General features: G+C 39.0%; 1 protein-coding gene across 2 annotated transcripts; it reads right to left on the bottom strand.

The window, feature by feature from the left end:
- Window positions 1–1528: 1528 nt before the first annotated feature.
- Window positions 1529–15414, bottom strand: ATMIN (ATM interactor). 2 transcript variants are annotated; one of them, XM_039888824.1, is made up of 4 exons: window positions 15055–15414; window positions 6763–6888; window positions 5785–5984; window positions 1529–5281 (listed from the first exon to the last, which is right to left on the bottom strand). In XM_039888824.1, the coding sequence occupies exons 1-4, from the start codon at window positions 15388–15390 to the stop codon at window positions 3466–3468; spliced, it is 2478 nt and encodes an 825-aa protein (XP_039744758.1). In that variant the 5' UTR covers window positions 15391–15414; the 3' UTR covers window positions 1529–3465. The 2 variants fall into 2 exon arrangements, with proteins under 2 accessions (XP_039744758.1, XP_039744759.1); XM_039888825.1 differs by lacking the exon at window positions 15055–15414 and adding an exon at window positions 11330–11678.
- Window positions 15415–16474: the final 1060 nt, after the last annotated feature.

The raw sequence follows: 16474 nt of genomic DNA on the forward strand, positions 1-16474 counted from the left end.
TCACTTGTTTTAATTTTTGTTGCTTTTCCTTATGTCCTGTTAACTTGCTTGAGAGCAAAGTACCAAAAATTAATGGAAGAGCCCTGGCAAGTTTGTCCTATGCTAACTTTCACTATTTTTGAATCTGTGGATTTAGAACAAAATTACAAATGTGTTTATCACTAAGGCAATGTAAAATTTAGTTTTTTTCTTAAGTTTGTTGAAAGAACTGAATGAATATTGGTACTCTTCCAGTCAAGTATTATAAACAATGCTTTTATACATTCACATAGTTTGGGCACTTGTTCCTTTCAAACATTAGTTTTTTTAAATGTAGTACTCGCATTTGTTAATGTTTGAGACTGACAACCTGAGAATCATCACCATTTGCTCTTTAGCCTACCTCCCTTGGCATGTAAACAACATATCAGTGAATCTGCTAATAAATATAGTTCATGCAACTGAGATTTCTTTGGATGTAAATGTTGTAAAACAACGGTATTTAGTAGACTATCTTCTTAGCCATAAGAGCATTATACTAGTCAACATCTTGTTGAAGAAACTGTATTAAAATTCATTTAAGAAAGTGTTTTAGATGTTGGTAGTATAGATGAAGCCAAAAAATTGGCATGTCCTCTCCTGATGTCGAATCGATGAATCAGTGGCACTTTAACACACTTCAGATAAGGACACACACACATAGACTGTGAGATATAAGGAAAATAAAACTGCATAATACTTGAGACTTCAGTCTTGATCCATAAATTTCCCCAAATTACATGTTCTTCTTTAAGAGCCTTCAGAGGACAAGTATGAGAAGCACCAATTTAAATATACAGATAGTAAGTGCTCTTTTGAGTCATTAGACCGCAGGTTTTGATGAGCAGGTTTGGACTGGAATTGAGATAGACATTCTAAAATTAAGGCCATAAAAGATAACATGAAAATATCACTCTGCCATTTGCCGCTATTAATGAAACAACGCAACTTCACATCTAAACTGACACTGATAGATTTTTCTTCCCATCAAAAGTAGCTTCGAACATCACATGGTGTTTCAGGTAAGTCGACAAAAATTTTATTTTTCTTTTATGGCAAGGGAATCAGAAGCAGTGATTTGGTTTTCCTGCAAATTAGTGACTAAGCAAAGGACTACTTATATTCTAACCTTTCTTTTATGCTCTTAAACCAGAACCACATTATTTACAAAGAAAAGAGTCACCCCATTATAAAATGGTCACATCTGACGACTGCATAAATTAGAGTAATTTCCTTTGAATAAATTTTCCAAAAACTTAAATCCTAAGGTGTATAGTTTTTATCAAAATAAAAACTTTACATCAAAATAGAAACTTCAGTAATGGAGTATCTTTTCATTTTCTATTAGTAAAATTGTTAACATGGTTTCATGACCAAAGGTAAAACAATAATGAAAATAACTAGTCACAATCATTTCATGATGTGACTTTCAGAAGATGATGAGTGTGAAAAATTAAGGCCAACAACATAAGCCACATTATGAGTAGGTAGAAGAATTCACAAAAAGAGGTAGAATTCTTACTTCTCTTTAATCACTGAATTTGTTTTTACAAATAATCTTAGAACAATTCAGGTAACTAAGGTTTTGGGGGAAACAGTTCTTACTTCTACATGAAGAACTATTACATGCTCCATTTTTCTGTAAATAACTCTATTGGCTGGATAAACAAACACTGTCACAGAAACAAACAAAAAAATTAAAGCCATAGATCGCTGCATTTATATTTACAAAAAGCCATAAACAAACATGCATTTCTCTTTTACTAAGAGGACTTAAATAGATGTTTGAACATTAAGGCAGTGACGATTCCAAAACATAATGAAATTCTAAGTTAAGGCTTTATGTTTGTTTTGAAACTCATATTCAGAGGCAACTGTGACCAAAGCAAAATTTATCTACCAGGTTGGGTTCGATTGCTCAAGATACGCTATTTGTCCATTACCAACAATTCTTCCATGGAACAGGAATTAGCAACACCATCAATTACATGAATTATTATTAGTCCCCTCTTCAGGTTTTGAGGATTTAGCCTTCAGCGGCACAAGCATGTGCCACTGAAGAGAGCATTTTTTTTTGGTAAACTTAGACAACCTACAGGCTACACTGATTTTAACTTGCCTTAAAGTTGGCCAATGATCAAGAATTCAGGATCTCCTAAATACAGAAAACCCCAAAAGCATCTTGAACCATGCTCCCATCTCAAAACACAGATGTTCTTAATTATTGAAGCAGTTGCCTTTCACTAGTTTTCTTTACAGACTGGTTGGTATTACCCTCTCTAAACAAATAAATAAAGCAACAAAATGCAGAAGATGGATCTATTCTATAACTGCTATCCTCAAGGCACAAATAATATTCTTTCTAGACCAACGTCTTTCCTTATTCAAGGAAATGATGAAAGGTGTATGAAAAGATTTGCTTTAAAATAATTGATTGCACTCTTCCCTTTCAAGCTTATGCACTGAAATTTAGGGTGAAGAATGTCCTTTTTGTTTCCATTATTATTTTTATTAACATTTATAGTGACAAAACTCAGGTCTAGCTGTGGGTACACTTTGACGAACAGCTCCGGAGCACTACCCTGGCCTACTGTAGAGGGTGAGAGGGGATGTTTGTAGGGTATACTCCAGTATGAGCTAATAGGCATGATTCCACAACCCAGTGTGTCCACAGTGGGCATGACTGTTATTTAATCTAGAAGGACCAGTATTTACACTAAGTGCTTGCTGCTACCACTTTAAGCAGTAATTTTACAGTAACACACGCCTTGTGAGGAAAGTACTATATACTTATATTGGTGTCAATAATAGTTCATGTAGAGAAGGGATGAGACTAAGTACATGAAAACTATCTGAAAAGCTAAAGGCAGATGTAGTTTTCCTTTGTGTCTTCAAGTAAGAAAAGATGTTAAAGGAGATGAAGCTGCAGGCAGCATGAGTCTCAAACCATCTAAGCATTGGTGTTTAAATCTGACGGTACAGCATCAGATTTCTTTAGGTGTTACTATCAGGAAACAGGAATTTCTAACAAGTACTGTCAAAAATATTTTAGGTGCAATTTATGTAAGTCACACTTCGAATAAAATATTTTGAAGATTTCAAAAGTTTTTACCCTTGTACCTGTTAAGCTTGGCTTCAACTAAATGGCTAGATGGGTTTTAAAGGCGTGAAATTCCTTTTCTTTAAAGATGGAAAGACTAGCTGTAAAAGGGCAAATGTAGACAACACAATACAATCCTTTTATATCATCATCTTACACTTTATGATACACTCACATTTATACACAAATTTCATGTTTACAAGTACAAAAGGCAAAGAACCTCAAAGAATCGAAGCAACGGAATATCAACTACATTCAACAGAGTTAATACTGTTTGTTGTCTCCATTCTCCATTTTCTAGATCCAGGAGGAAATGGTAAACACCATCCCACATGTGGACTCCTCTTCTAGAAGTTGGAAACTGTGTGTAGTTCTGCACACGTCTGGGTTTCTACAGAGCTGAACTGAGATTCCATCGTGTTCCAGGCCAAATCGGCCAGAAGAAAGTCATCCATTGCTGTTTGCGTTTCATTGCTGGTGAAGAATAAGCTCCCCAGAGTTTCAAAGCCAGAATTCATGGTTTGTGTTTCTGTACTGTTCAACTGAACCTTGCTTTCTAGAACAGGCATGTTTTTAGCAGCGGAGATTCCTTCGGTTTGGGTCTCTGTGTCAGATGAATCAGTACTCATGGAAAAGCTGGAGTGTTTCAGAATACTTCCCAAAGGCAGATGAGGGCTACTGTCTAAAAAAAAGTTTAAGTCTGTCTGTGTCTGTGTGTCGAACATTTCAAGGCCTAAGAAATTAGAATTTCCCCTACAACTGTAGGACTGGACAGAGGTGTCTGCGAGTAAGAAGTCAGTTTGGGTCTCTATGTCTAGTGATTCTAAGACTGGCTCAGTAGTCATGGTGCTAAGCTCACTCTCTTCAGTTTGAGTCTGGATATTTGAGGCTGAAAAGAACTCTTCAATATCAAAATCAATTGCGGGATTCTGGGTTGGGCCAGATGCGAGCTGGGTGTCAGGTCCAGTACTCGTGTCAGACAGAAGACTACGATTGTCCAGTGTCTGACCAGGCATATTACTTGATAGGATGTTTTCTAAATCACTTAATAAATCTATAGTTTGGGTCTGGTTATCCGTCATGTTCTGTGAAGGAAGTATACTGTTCTGTGCACAAAAGTTTATGATTGGTGCAGATTTCTCAATATCTTGATTTAAAGTCTTGGGATGGTCCTGAGGTAACAAGCCATGAGTTACAGTCTCTGCTACTAAGCTGTTGCTTATAATATTGTCTGTAGAAACATCGTATGACGAATGGACACTCTCAAAAATGTCTCCACACATTACAGCTTGGTTCATCTGTACTCGGTCATCTGTCGGATTTTGCATTCCACTGGTTTGAGTTTCTCTGGAGATCCCACCTGACTGGAAACAGGCATCTAAAAACACATCAGTCTGAGCAGCTATAGATGAAGTTACCTTAGAACTGGGCAAAAACGTTTGAGTATGAACACTAATGGGAAGAGAAACTTGAGAACCAAACGTCAAATCAGTTTGAGAACAAGATGATACAGAGGAATCAGGGCTCACCCACTCTGCAGAAGGTATAAAGTGTTGCATGGCATAAGACAGATCTGTCTGAACATTGATTGAAGAAATGCTGTTCTTTTGACATGTGTTTCCTAGTTCTTGTAGAGGATTAGTCAGACTTTTACCCAAGTTCACTTGAACACCTGTACTAATTGGCTCAACAGCAACAGGATTTCCAATTTTTGAAAGAGGGAGGCTCTCCTTAAGAGAGCAGGCCTCTGAATCAAGGCCGAGGATCAGAGTTCCTATTGACAAGGGCAGTAAGTGCACAGCACCCGGGGCAGAGCCCTGATGATCGACACCTAACACCACAGGCTGGGCCGAGGAGTCAGCTGTAGGCACAAAGACAGGCATGGGGGAAAACTGCATGACAGGTAGTTTAACCAAAGCGACTTTAGGCTTTGGTAAAAGCAACTTCTGAGGATATTTTGGAGCTGATGATGTAAGAGTTTGCTTTCTGGCATTAGAGCCACAAGAATCTTCAAAGGAAGTGACTAGCTTTATTTCTGAAGTTTCTAATTCTTGAGTGTCTGGTCTTGGGGTTGGTTGGTTGCTCAATGAGTCAATGGTCTTACCGGATAACTTCTGGTTGTGCAGGCAGTTTTCCATTTTCCTTTTCTTACTAGGTGGATCCCTGAGAACAACAACAATGAATAGAGAAAGTAGTCAGATTCAACCCAGTGAAGAGAAACCCCTTCTTTTGCAACCATTTGAAGAACTGGGCCTACTATATAGTAGGTATAAGTTCAGGAACACAAACAAGGAAGGTGGAAGCATACCTATTTTTTGTGGGGGTAGGTTAAGCTCTAAGTATGAGAATTCAACTTAGATCTGCAAGCATAAGGAAGCTAACAGATTTGATCATTTCTAAAGTAGGAAACTATTACCCCAAATATAAATTTGACCTTTAAAATGAAGTACAGTTTCATGATAAGGGACCCTCAAAAGGAGCTGGCAGAAAGAATAAGGAAGAACTGGGTCAAGTAGACATGGATCCTTTACTAGTACTGCTGCCATTTCCGAAAGTTCTCTTCTTCTACGTCATATCTTCTCTCCATTATTCCTCCTTTATTCCTACACTAACAACTTTCCACGAAGTTTCATTTGAAACTCTTCCCACTATTTCTTCCTCTTTACCTATGTTCTGCAGGGATCTCATGGCCAGTTCGGTAGATATGGGACTGTAATGCAGTTCTACTGGCATAGGGACAGCCACACGTGCACTGGAAGGTCTTGCCACAATCCTCTGCATGTCTTTTCAAGTCCCATTCAGTACCATACGAATTGCTGCACTTACTACATTTATGCTTCTTTTCAGCGTGCATTTTCATAAAGTGCTAGGAAGAAGACAAAGGGATCGGAATGAAAAACTGCAACTGCTCAAAACATTTCAAAGACCATCAATATACCCAGATTAACAATGATTTTACATGCTAAAACACAGCAGTCCAAATCAAAAGAATGTAAAAGCAGGCCAACAGTAGTCATATGCCTCTTCTATAACTTTGGCTTTGTGAAGTGAGGTGACTGTTTTGGAAACAATCCACGGTACCCAGGCTTTAGGTTCTGATCTACAAGTAAGTGCTGCAGGCACAAAAAAAGTCTTTGCAAAGCATTTCACAAGACCCCTTCCGGCAAACCCTCAGGGAAGTATTTCAGCTCCAAATCTCTTCCCGTCCTGGATATCCTCTTTTCCCTGTTGTTGGGCTCCTCCCTCCTCTTAAGGTAGCCCCTTCAGAAACTCTTTTCCCAAATTGTGTAGTTTCTTACTCCCTTGGGAGAACATTTCCTTTGTGCCTTTGCTTGTCTGACCTCGGAGGCATACAGATTCACACAGAAGATCTGGATGTATACATTTTCTCATTCTTTAAATTGGTCTTCTCTTTTTCTCCAAATCTACTGCTGGATATACATCTTCCCCTCCAGAACAAACCACATCTCCTTCACTTGCATTACACTGTACTCACTTTTTTCAATTGGGAGACTCCTGGGTGGCTGCCCTTACAAGCAACTTTCTGCTCAATTCTCTAGTTACGTTTGGCAAATAATTAGAATGCACGTTAAGTTTATATCATCTGCATTTCATCTGCATAGAATTATACTTAAGTAAAATACCTGTTTTACGAGAGAAAATTGAGAAAATGGTCTGTCAGGGCCTCTAGGGCATCCTTCAATTGGACAACAGTAGAATTTCGGTACGGTTTTCAAGTCTTTTCTTATTGTAGGATTTACTATGCCATCCTGCAAAAGAAAAATTACTTTAAATAGTTATTTAAAAAAAAAAACTAATAGGATGGGCTGAGTGTGAAAATAAAGAATGACTAAAGATGGGAACAAAGGATCTTTTTAGGGAGATAAAAATGTTCTAAACTGGATTGTGATGACAGTTATACAACTCTGTAAATCTACTAAAAATAACTGAATTATTCACTTAAAATGGGTAAATTTTATGGTGTATAAAGTATAGCTCAAACTATGTTGTTTAAAAATCTTCTATCCATTCCTTTAAAACTCTTCATTCTAAACTTAAAATCTCTGCCCTCTGTGGATGAAAAAGGGGTTCTGTAATAATCTAACTGAAAGTAACCTCACAGGGTGATAGGATCATAAATTCTTAACTGGGAAGATCATGGTAGTCCCACCTGAGGCCTCTAACTTCTCTAGTAAAAGGTGCTTTGCCTCGGACAATCTGTCTGTTTTTGTGCATCTAGGTTAACACACCTTTGAAATGCCTTTTTCAGATCCTTCAGAAGCATAATCACCCTCAAGAAAGCATGTAATCTTATTAACTATCATGTAATCCAATCATAAAGATTTCCCAGCTTTGCTTTCTCTCACATTCATGTAATCTTCCTTATGTTCCCTCCTTAATGCCAAATGTATGAAAGAAACTGCAAACTCATTCTGGGAAGCATTTTTCTCAGTCTGTTGAGAGTTTGCTTCTAGGCGTGACTTCTGTTGGGCTCAAATAAACTCCAATAAGCTCATAAAATTTTTCTACAGGTTTGGATGTTCTTACATCAACACCTTAAAGCCAGCTTCTCTGTTTGTGATATATTTACAGTTTCTCAGGCTCAAGATTTATCATTCTTAAGTCTTCTCTTTTATCCTACCTGTGTCTTGGTGTAAGCTCCTGAAAAAAACCTCTTTTGACTATACTCTAGGCCTTTCTGATAAATAGCACTGTGATTTTCTCTGATCATCATACTGCCCCTTCGAGTAGCTAAAGCTAGTTGACACAACTTTTATATATCAGCTTGAATACACGCACCATGCTGTTTGAAATCTAATAATTATAATAGCCAGTACTAACATAGCTTTTACTACTGTGCCAGGCCTTGTTCTAAGCACTTTATATATAATAATCCTTTGTTATTAAGAATGTGATTGACTTTTTTGGCTGCAAGTTTTAAAATAATTGGTGAGTTAATTTAGCTTGAAGTGCTAAATCTTGTTGCCCTTGATGACATACTTTGTTGACATACTCAGGTGTGAGACTCCTTCTCATCAGGACCCTTCCAGCTGGCCCTAAAGAAAGGTGTGGGGCGATGGACCTCTCTATAGATCACTAGAAACAACAGGACATGCACTCAACCCTCAGCTGCTGCTGCGGCACCTAGATGTTCTGGTCCTTTAGTGTTCTGATGAGAAAGGATTCATTGCTTTTGGAACATGCCCACCTATCTTCTTTCCCACCAGTGTGCATCTAAAGAAGTTAGAACTTAATAACTATGTGGTTAAGACTCCTTCCTTGTTTTCCCACTAAATCTCAAGAGGAACATGTTGATCTTGTTGAATCTGTGTCCACTCAGAGGGGAAAAGAAGCCATTCTTGTTTTAAACAACATAATTTATCTTTCAATGATATCAAATTCAGTCAGTTATTGCTCCATGCCTTCCACACTGGTCTATTCATTTATAATCCTCCCATACTACACTCTCTAGATATTCATATTCATTTGTTTTATTTAAGTGGTCTCATAAAAATTTTCCTTCCTCTTCTAATGTTATAACAAATTTGACATGCCCCAAGTTATTTGTATATGTCATCTATTACTTAAAAAAAAAGTATGTAAAATAAAATCCCAATCATTATGCCTCCAATCTACCATTATATATTTTTCTGTTCCCTTTTCATATACTACCCTACTCAGCCTAACATTCTTCCTACTTCCAATTTCACCTTCTATAGCCATTCTTGAATGACTGCCCTTCTTTGAGGGCCCAGTCTGTCCCACATCCTCCTGTTTCCCATCAGGCAAAATGCAATGGTGGAAAGAACAATGTGGCTGTAAGCCATTTCTACCACTGATTAGATATGTAGCCTTGGATAGGGACTTTAAACTCTCTGAGCCAGTTTACTCATTTCCAAAACAGAAGTTAATCCTCAGGGTTATCTTGTATTAGATTAGCATAGGGCCTAGCCCAGATCACATTAATAAAAAGCATTCCCTTGTGCACAGTTCATCACTCAGATCTAAAGATTTAATCCTTGTCTGAATTCTAGGATAGTACCTAATTTAAGCTATCTTATCTACTATCACTTTCTTCTAGAGTTCCAGTCTCAACTAAATTCTTTAGGAGCAGAAATTATTTTATGTATCTTTTGGTATTCATGCTTAAAGAAGGAAGCAATCACACACTAAATACAGAGCATTTTTAGAAAGGCATCTAGTTTAGGGCAGAGGTTCTCAACCCTGGTGGCCTGTGAAAAGCCAATCACTTGAGGCACTTAAAGAAAAACATCTATGCCTGGCCCCAACCTCAAGTATTCTAATTAGTTTTAGATGGGGATAAGGAATCTATATTTGGTCTCAGAATCTCCCCAGATGATCCCAATATGCAGCCTTAGCTTAAAAACCACTGGGGTAGTGGTTAAATCCATGGATTCTAGAATATGGACTGCCATAGTGAATTCTCTACTTTGCCCCTTTTCCATGACCTTGAAAAAATGAACTGTCTTGGTGTCTTTACCTGTAAGGTAGGCATAATAGCAGGACCTACTTCAGGGTTGTTTAATTAATAATGTATAGGGCTTTGAATAGTGCTAATCACATAATCAGTTATTTGCTGTGGAGATTTTTGTTTCTTTTGCTTTTTGCCAACCAACTTAATGCCAATAAGCTAATCTAAGCTAGTGTTTTACATTAAATACTGTCCTTGTACAAGCCTATTGAAATGTCTTTTGTTAAAACACTGGCATCTGCTAGCTTTAATGACCACTGACACTGTCTCTCATCACCAAACTCATCCCATTCATCAGTTCACCTAGCATTTTTTTAATGAACTAATTTTAATTAACTTATATAGTTTTCCATCTAGTGTTATCAGTGAGAGAAAATGAAATGTGAGAATATTAAAGAGACTCTAAAATCCTTCATTCACTTGACCATTATTAAATTCTTCTTAGTTATATGTCAGGGAGATGGCCCTTTTCTATGTTCCAGGCTGTCAGCTGTTCCATGAACTCTTCCTACAGGGGCACTACAAAATTCATCCTCACTTCTAATACAGCTTCAATTCTGCTTAGCAATTCTTTTATTATCCTTTTTCAAACTCCCTATCAAGTTCTTGTATACCTATTCACTTCGCTTTTTAAAATATTAATAAACTTTATTTTTTAGAGAAGTTTTAGGTTCACAATAAAATTAAGTGGAAAGTAGAGTTCCCATATACCCCCTGTACTCAAACATGTATAGTGTGTTCCATACTAACATCCCCCATCAGAGTGGTACCTCTGTTATAACTGATGAACCTTCACTGACATCACTATCACATAAAGACCATAGTTTATATTAAGAGTTCACTCTCAGTGTTGTACATTTCATGGGTTTTGACAAATGAATAATTACAGGTATCCATCATTATAGTGTCATACAGAGTATTTTCACTGCCCTAAAAATCCTGTGTTTTGCTGATTCATAACATTTTTTTCCTTAAATCCTGGTAATCACTAATCTTTATACTGTATTCCCAAAATGTCATACAGTTGGAATCATGCAGTATGCAGCCTTTACAGATTGTCTTCTTTCACTTGGCAATAAGCATCTAACCTTCCTCCACCTCTTTTCATGGCTTGATAGCTCATTTTTTTCCAGCATTGAATAACATTCAATTGTCAGGAGGTACTACAGTTTATCCACTAACCTCCTGAAAGACATCTTGGTTGCTTCCAAGTTTGGACAGTTATTCACTCTCTTTTTAAATGTCTTCTATCACCTCCTTGCCTTTCTTTTCTCACTGCTAACATATTATTCAAGTTCTCCTGACTCTCTGTTTGAACTTTGTCATACACCTCTTAATTAATTTCTAGACCTTCAATCTCTTTTATTTACACTTTGCCAGACTTGTCTTTCTAACGTATAGCTCTGATTATGTCATTACCTCACTCAAACATTTTCAACAGCACCCCAATCTACTCAAGTCCAAATATCTTTAGCTTGGGACATTCAAAGTCCCTTACTATGTAACTTCAAACTACCTTGGATCTTTTCTGTTATTCATTTCTCTGTTGGAGCTAATGGAACTACTTAAAATTTCTCAAACCTTTTTAAGGAAAGGAATATATTTGTATTTAATGTTACATTTGGGAATGTTTCGAACAAGGTAATGTTCAGTAAAAACTCGTGGCATTATATTAAATATGTTCAAGTGGTCAAGTAAGCCAAAACTGTATCACATACCAGGATGGGAAACTGAAGATAGTCACATTGGACATCAACAATCTCCTTGCTGCCGTTGTTATAGGCATGTGGCCAATAAACTGACACTGTTCCCTCTCTGGCTTTCTGAGGGTCGGCTCCTCAGCATTCACCATCACCACCTCTCTACCAAGTTTCTGGGCCTTCTTCTCATTCTCGTTCTGAGACACTAAGCTCAAAGGGTAGGTTGGCTGAGATGAGAACAGGGGAGATAAGAAATGACGATGGCACAATAAAACATAAATTGCAGTGAGAAAGTGATGTTTTTATTTTGAAGTTCTACATACAGTTAAGAACAAAATTTATCAGACTTTTTGTACTCTATCTTTTGTATGTATAACTGAAAAAAAAAAAAGAACACAAAAAATGCTTCATGTTTTGTGTACTTTTTTGGGGTACCTGTGTATGATACATTTTAAGTAAAAGGATTTGAAAAAGAACCCAGGAGAGGAAACAATAAAAACAAGATGGAAAAAAGTAAACATACTGAAGAGAAAAGCAAGAGAAAGGACACAAATGAAGATGACAGGGTAAAGGATTCTAAGAATCCCTGCAAAAATTGGAAAAAAAGGCAGTATAGCTACTCTAGCACCTGACGGCCTTCACAGAAAGCAATCAAGAAAACTAGTTTGCTTTGTTGTCTTATTGTAAATTTAAAATGATAAGTCTTTGTACAATAAGGTCTATAGAGCAACTTGAAACTGTTTCCTTTGCTTTTAAAAAACCTTCCTGGCAAATCATTAAAAGCAAACTCTTGGACTGAACACAATACAATCCTCTAAGCCATGTTTTAAAATGTAAACGTTGCTGAGTAAGAAGTTCGTTGAGGGCTCTGCCATTCCTTTCACTGTTTTCAAACACAAGGAATATAACAATCTCTAACAATCAAGAAATATCTGTTTATTCCTACTCTTCCTTTCCCTGAATCACTAGCTTTCATTTCTCTGTAGATCTCCCCTATAGGCAAGGCTGAACTAGGTAGGATATTTCCAGATTTCCTTACAGGATACGGAATATAGACAAATATCTTAACAACTCACATAAAACCAAGAGGCAGCATGTACCCTATACCTTACAATTCCACTCTTATCCATTATCCTTCAGAAGGGTGTTATTCATTTACATTTAAAAGGAAATAATTGGTTGGGGACAGGGTATCCTGTGAAGAAAAATTAGAATACAATAGAAGCATACAGCAACTAATGGGGAAGGAAATAAAAGATTATCATAATCTAGAAAAAATAACTAGAAAAGGAACTAGAATTATGCAAGTAGCTGTAACCAAGAAAAGGAAAAATGTCCACTGACTATTACACAAATGTGTTAAGCAGATATACTCAGACTAGCTTCAGAGCAGAAAGTAGGTGCACAGTTGACAGGTAGTAGAGTTTTTGGCCCAGACTGCTTTCAAAACTATAGGTAGTTCCGGTTAGCCCTTGTCTCCAGACCTCCTCCTTCCAATACTTTGAGAACATCAAGTGTCAAGAGCAATGTTTGAATTCAAAAGCCTTCTATCTGGGATCCAGACTAAGGGTACAGATTCACCACACTGGGCCACCACTACTTAGCTATGGCGATTCTGTCACATACGCTGCCTTTGTTCAAGAAAATGAATGCCCTTTCCACCAAGGCAGCAGATGCCCAGGGGCTGCTGGGCACTATGGTTAGAAAGGCAGAATAAAGTAAGAAAGTGAGCCTATTGGATAAGAAAAAAATAACGATGGATCTGGGTGAGGTTAATACCTGCTAAAATAGGTCTTCTAGTGACCCAGGAAGAAAACTTGGAAGAGTCCATTTTTTCATTGTTCAATATTTTCAGTTCAGAAAGGAATCTTATGTACACTGTACTGTCTTCAGACAAATCTAAAAAATGAATCTGACTAGAACTGGAAGAATGATTTCACACAGGTTTTAAGCAAGGGAGGATTACTGATACTCTGAAATGCTATGAAGTCCAAGTCAAAATTTGACTGTCATAGTTTGTATTTGCCTCAAATATATTCCTCCTTCTAAGGCCTATTAATTTTATGTATTGGTATCTTCAGAATTCCTGACTTTTACATATCTTAAAAGCATAATTAGAGATAAACCTATTGTATACATATATCAAACTAATCTTTAAGAATAAGTGCTATCTTTATGCTTAACAGTCTTGAGATACAAAGCTCCAGACAGCAATGCCAGAGAAAAGAACAATATATAAACTGTTAAGTGCTTGACAGAGTGATGCTTAGGCCAACACAAGGAGGGTCCTGGTAGGATTGGCAGCTTCATTTGTGCTCAGAGATATAATGCTGCCTCAGCTGTCTACCAGTGAGGGGATGATACTAAAGGTGGGTGATGGCTATTGTGTATGAGCTGAGAACCAAGGGATTAGGCTGTAGGATTTCTACAAATATATACTCATCCACTCAAGTTAAAATATGGTTACAAAAGGAAGAATTTAGTTCAAATTTAGTATGAAAGTGAAGACAGGAGACTGTAGACGATTCTGAGTCCTGGAAGAAACCCTAAGCCATTCTAAGAAAAACTGCAGCCCCACATGCAGGGTCTTCGTCAGCATACCATACCTCTACGTTCATTTCCTGTTTGGGGTCCCTAATCTTCATGAGAATGTTGTTGCTTCTCTGTTATTTGGTGCTAAAAACAGATTACTCTTCATGGGCAACCTACTAGAGACTATAACCTCAAACTTTCTGCTGTTAAATTCTTATCAGAAGCCTGATTCTAAGGAAGTTTCCAAGGAGGATTTACCTGATAGACAGAACATGCAATATGCTAGGTAATTTAAACTTTCTCCTGAATCACTTCGGACCATCAAAAGCTACATATTCACAAAACTGCTTTCAGTGATTTAGGGTTTCAAATTATGTCACTGTCGGCAAAGAAAGACTCTTAAGTGGTGGAAGGAAACGTTGTACTGTAATGATTGAGAAATTATCATTTGATAGGTCTGGGCGGGGCCGAACATCTGAATTTTTAATAAACTTTCCACAGATGTGGACTAAAGGCTGAAAATCACCGTCCTATTTTACATGAGGTGGAAGGGATGTTCAGACAACTGTCGTGTTATTATACTTGCTCCCTCTTAAAGTTTTCCATTAAGTCTCATTTCTGAGCAAAATGATTTTATCGACACTGTAAAACTTGGAACTGAGGGTGCTTAGCAAGATCTGCATCTCTTTTAACAACGCGACAGGACCTAAACGCCGGAAGGAGGTACTGTGGACGTGACAGAAAAAAACACCTGCTTTAGAAGCAGAGACCGGGTTTAAATCCCAGTACTACCCAGCCACGTTGCGTAATCTGTTTCTCAGCAACAGAATGAGCACGATATCTGCACCTCACGAAGTTGCTGTGAGAACTAATGAGATGAATGTGTAAAATGCCCGCGCCGCGAAGTAAGGGGCTGACGGCCCCTGCTTGCCCCGGCTTGACAGCCGAGTGGCATGACACAGTGTTTTCCTATTATTAAGCGTTCCCGTTTCCTAGCTCCCACCTTCCCCGGCTGGGACTCCCTCATCGGTTTGGCCCATTTTATGTTATTTCTAAGCCCCTTTCGATGCTGGCTAGCGGAAGCTGGATCCACACAGCGCATTCCCGATCCCGGAGCGCGCCGCCCTGGGAACCGGACCCGCGCCCTCGCCCGGAGCAAGGCGCTTTGTCGGCGCCAGGCCTGGGCAGGCGCGGTCTGGTGGCGGGCTCACCTGGAGGCGGTGGCTCTTGACCAGGTGCATGTTGAGCGCGGGGCTGTTGGGCAGGATCTTGCCGCAGCCCCGCACAGTGCACAGGATGTTGGTCCGCACGGCCCGGGACAATTCGCTCACCGACGGCTGGATCAGCTCCCGGGCCGGTGGCGCGGGCGGCGCGGGACCCGCGGGCTGCTGCTTTGCCGCCGCGTGCCGCGGCCGGCTGCCTCTTAGCCGTCCGGGGGGCCCCCACAAGCCTGAGGCGGCGGCGGCTCCCCTCGCGGCCGCCGGGACAGCTAAGGCGCCCGAGGACAGAGCCGTGGGCCCCGCCGCCGCCGCCTCAGAAGCCGCCATGGCTCCCGCACAGCAGCTGGGCCGAGCTCCCAGGCCCCGCCTCTCGTCGCTGCCACTTCCGGCAGTGGGCGGGGCCGCCAGGTCATTAGCATCCGGCAGAGCCGCGACTCCCCCTGCCGGCGGTGAAGGACGTGTCTGCAGGAAGCCCTCGCTAGGTGAGGCAGGTAGATCGCAAAACTTTCAGGGATTCCTATGAACAGGTAGAAGGTATTGGTTCCGCTGGTACATTCTTTGCCTTCTAGAAACTTGACCTCGGGCAGTAATTGGATAGAAGAAAAAGTAATGCGTTAGGAACTTAAAGATCCTAAAGACAGGCCGCGTATGTTAATTACATGTGCCAGACACTGGAGAATGCACTTTTCATTTAGTATCTCATTTTGTCCTCAAAAAAAACAGCCATAGCGGGTAGGTACTATAAGTTTTCCTCCATTTTGCAGAGAAGTAACTAACTAGCTGTAGGTTATATGCAAATGAAAGGACTTATAATTGACAGTTAATAATTTTAGGGAGCCTGGATTTACTTGCCTTTAACTGATGAAATTCTATTACTATTTGGGAGACAGTGTAGCTCAGAGCAGGGTTCTAAAGCTTAAGTACCTAGAGGGACTAGGGAGGTCTTGTAAATGAGCATAGTAGGCCAGGTGTAGACAAAAGGGAGGGGTGAGGGCTGCAGTGAAATGAGAAATACATCCTTTGTTTAAAGGGGGCAGCTGCTGCTCATCTTTTGTATCACTAGATTTAGTTTTCAAGATTTTTATATGAAAACTTCCAGCTTTTATATATTAGCAGCTGTATTAGTTTTCTATTGCTGCAGTAACAAATTACCACAAACTAGTCGCTTAAAACAACACAGATTTGTTAGTGTCGAATGAACTCGGAGTCTGGAGCAGTTTTGGCTAGAAATAAATGATATTTAAGAATCTTGGAGTTTGCAAATTTAGAATACAGCTAGGTGAAAACCCAGAAGTGTTCCAAAGAAGAAAGAAAAGTTATAAGTTTTTATAGTAAAAATTACATTCTTGAGAATTTTCAGTCCTGCATTCTTACTCCTAGGATTGGTCCAGGGCAGTTATCAGTCAGATGT

The sequence above is a fragment of the Pteropus medius genome, unplaced genomic scaffold (assembly GCF_902729225.1).
Source record: "Pteropus medius unplaced genomic scaffold, Ma_sr-lr_union100, whole genome shotgun sequence".
In the NCBI taxonomy this organism is placed as follows: Eukaryota; Metazoa; Chordata; class Mammalia; order Chiroptera; family Pteropodidae; genus Pteropus; species Pteropus medius.

Excerpts from the sequence above, each read along its gene's own strand:
- ATMIN (XM_039888824.1), bottom strand. The coding sequence starts at position 15,390 with ATGGCGGCTTCTGAGGCGGCGGCGGCGGGGCCCACGGCTCTGTCCTCG. Across the intron at positions 6,889-15,054 it reads TCAAGAGCCACCGCCTCCAG|GATGGCATAGTAAATCCTAC; the intron begins GTGAGCCCGCCA and ends TTTCTTTTGCAG. Across the intron at positions 5,985-6,762 it reads AATTTTCTCTCGTAAAACAG|CACTTTATGAAAATGCACGC; the intron begins GTATTTTACTTA and ends TCTTCTTCCTAG.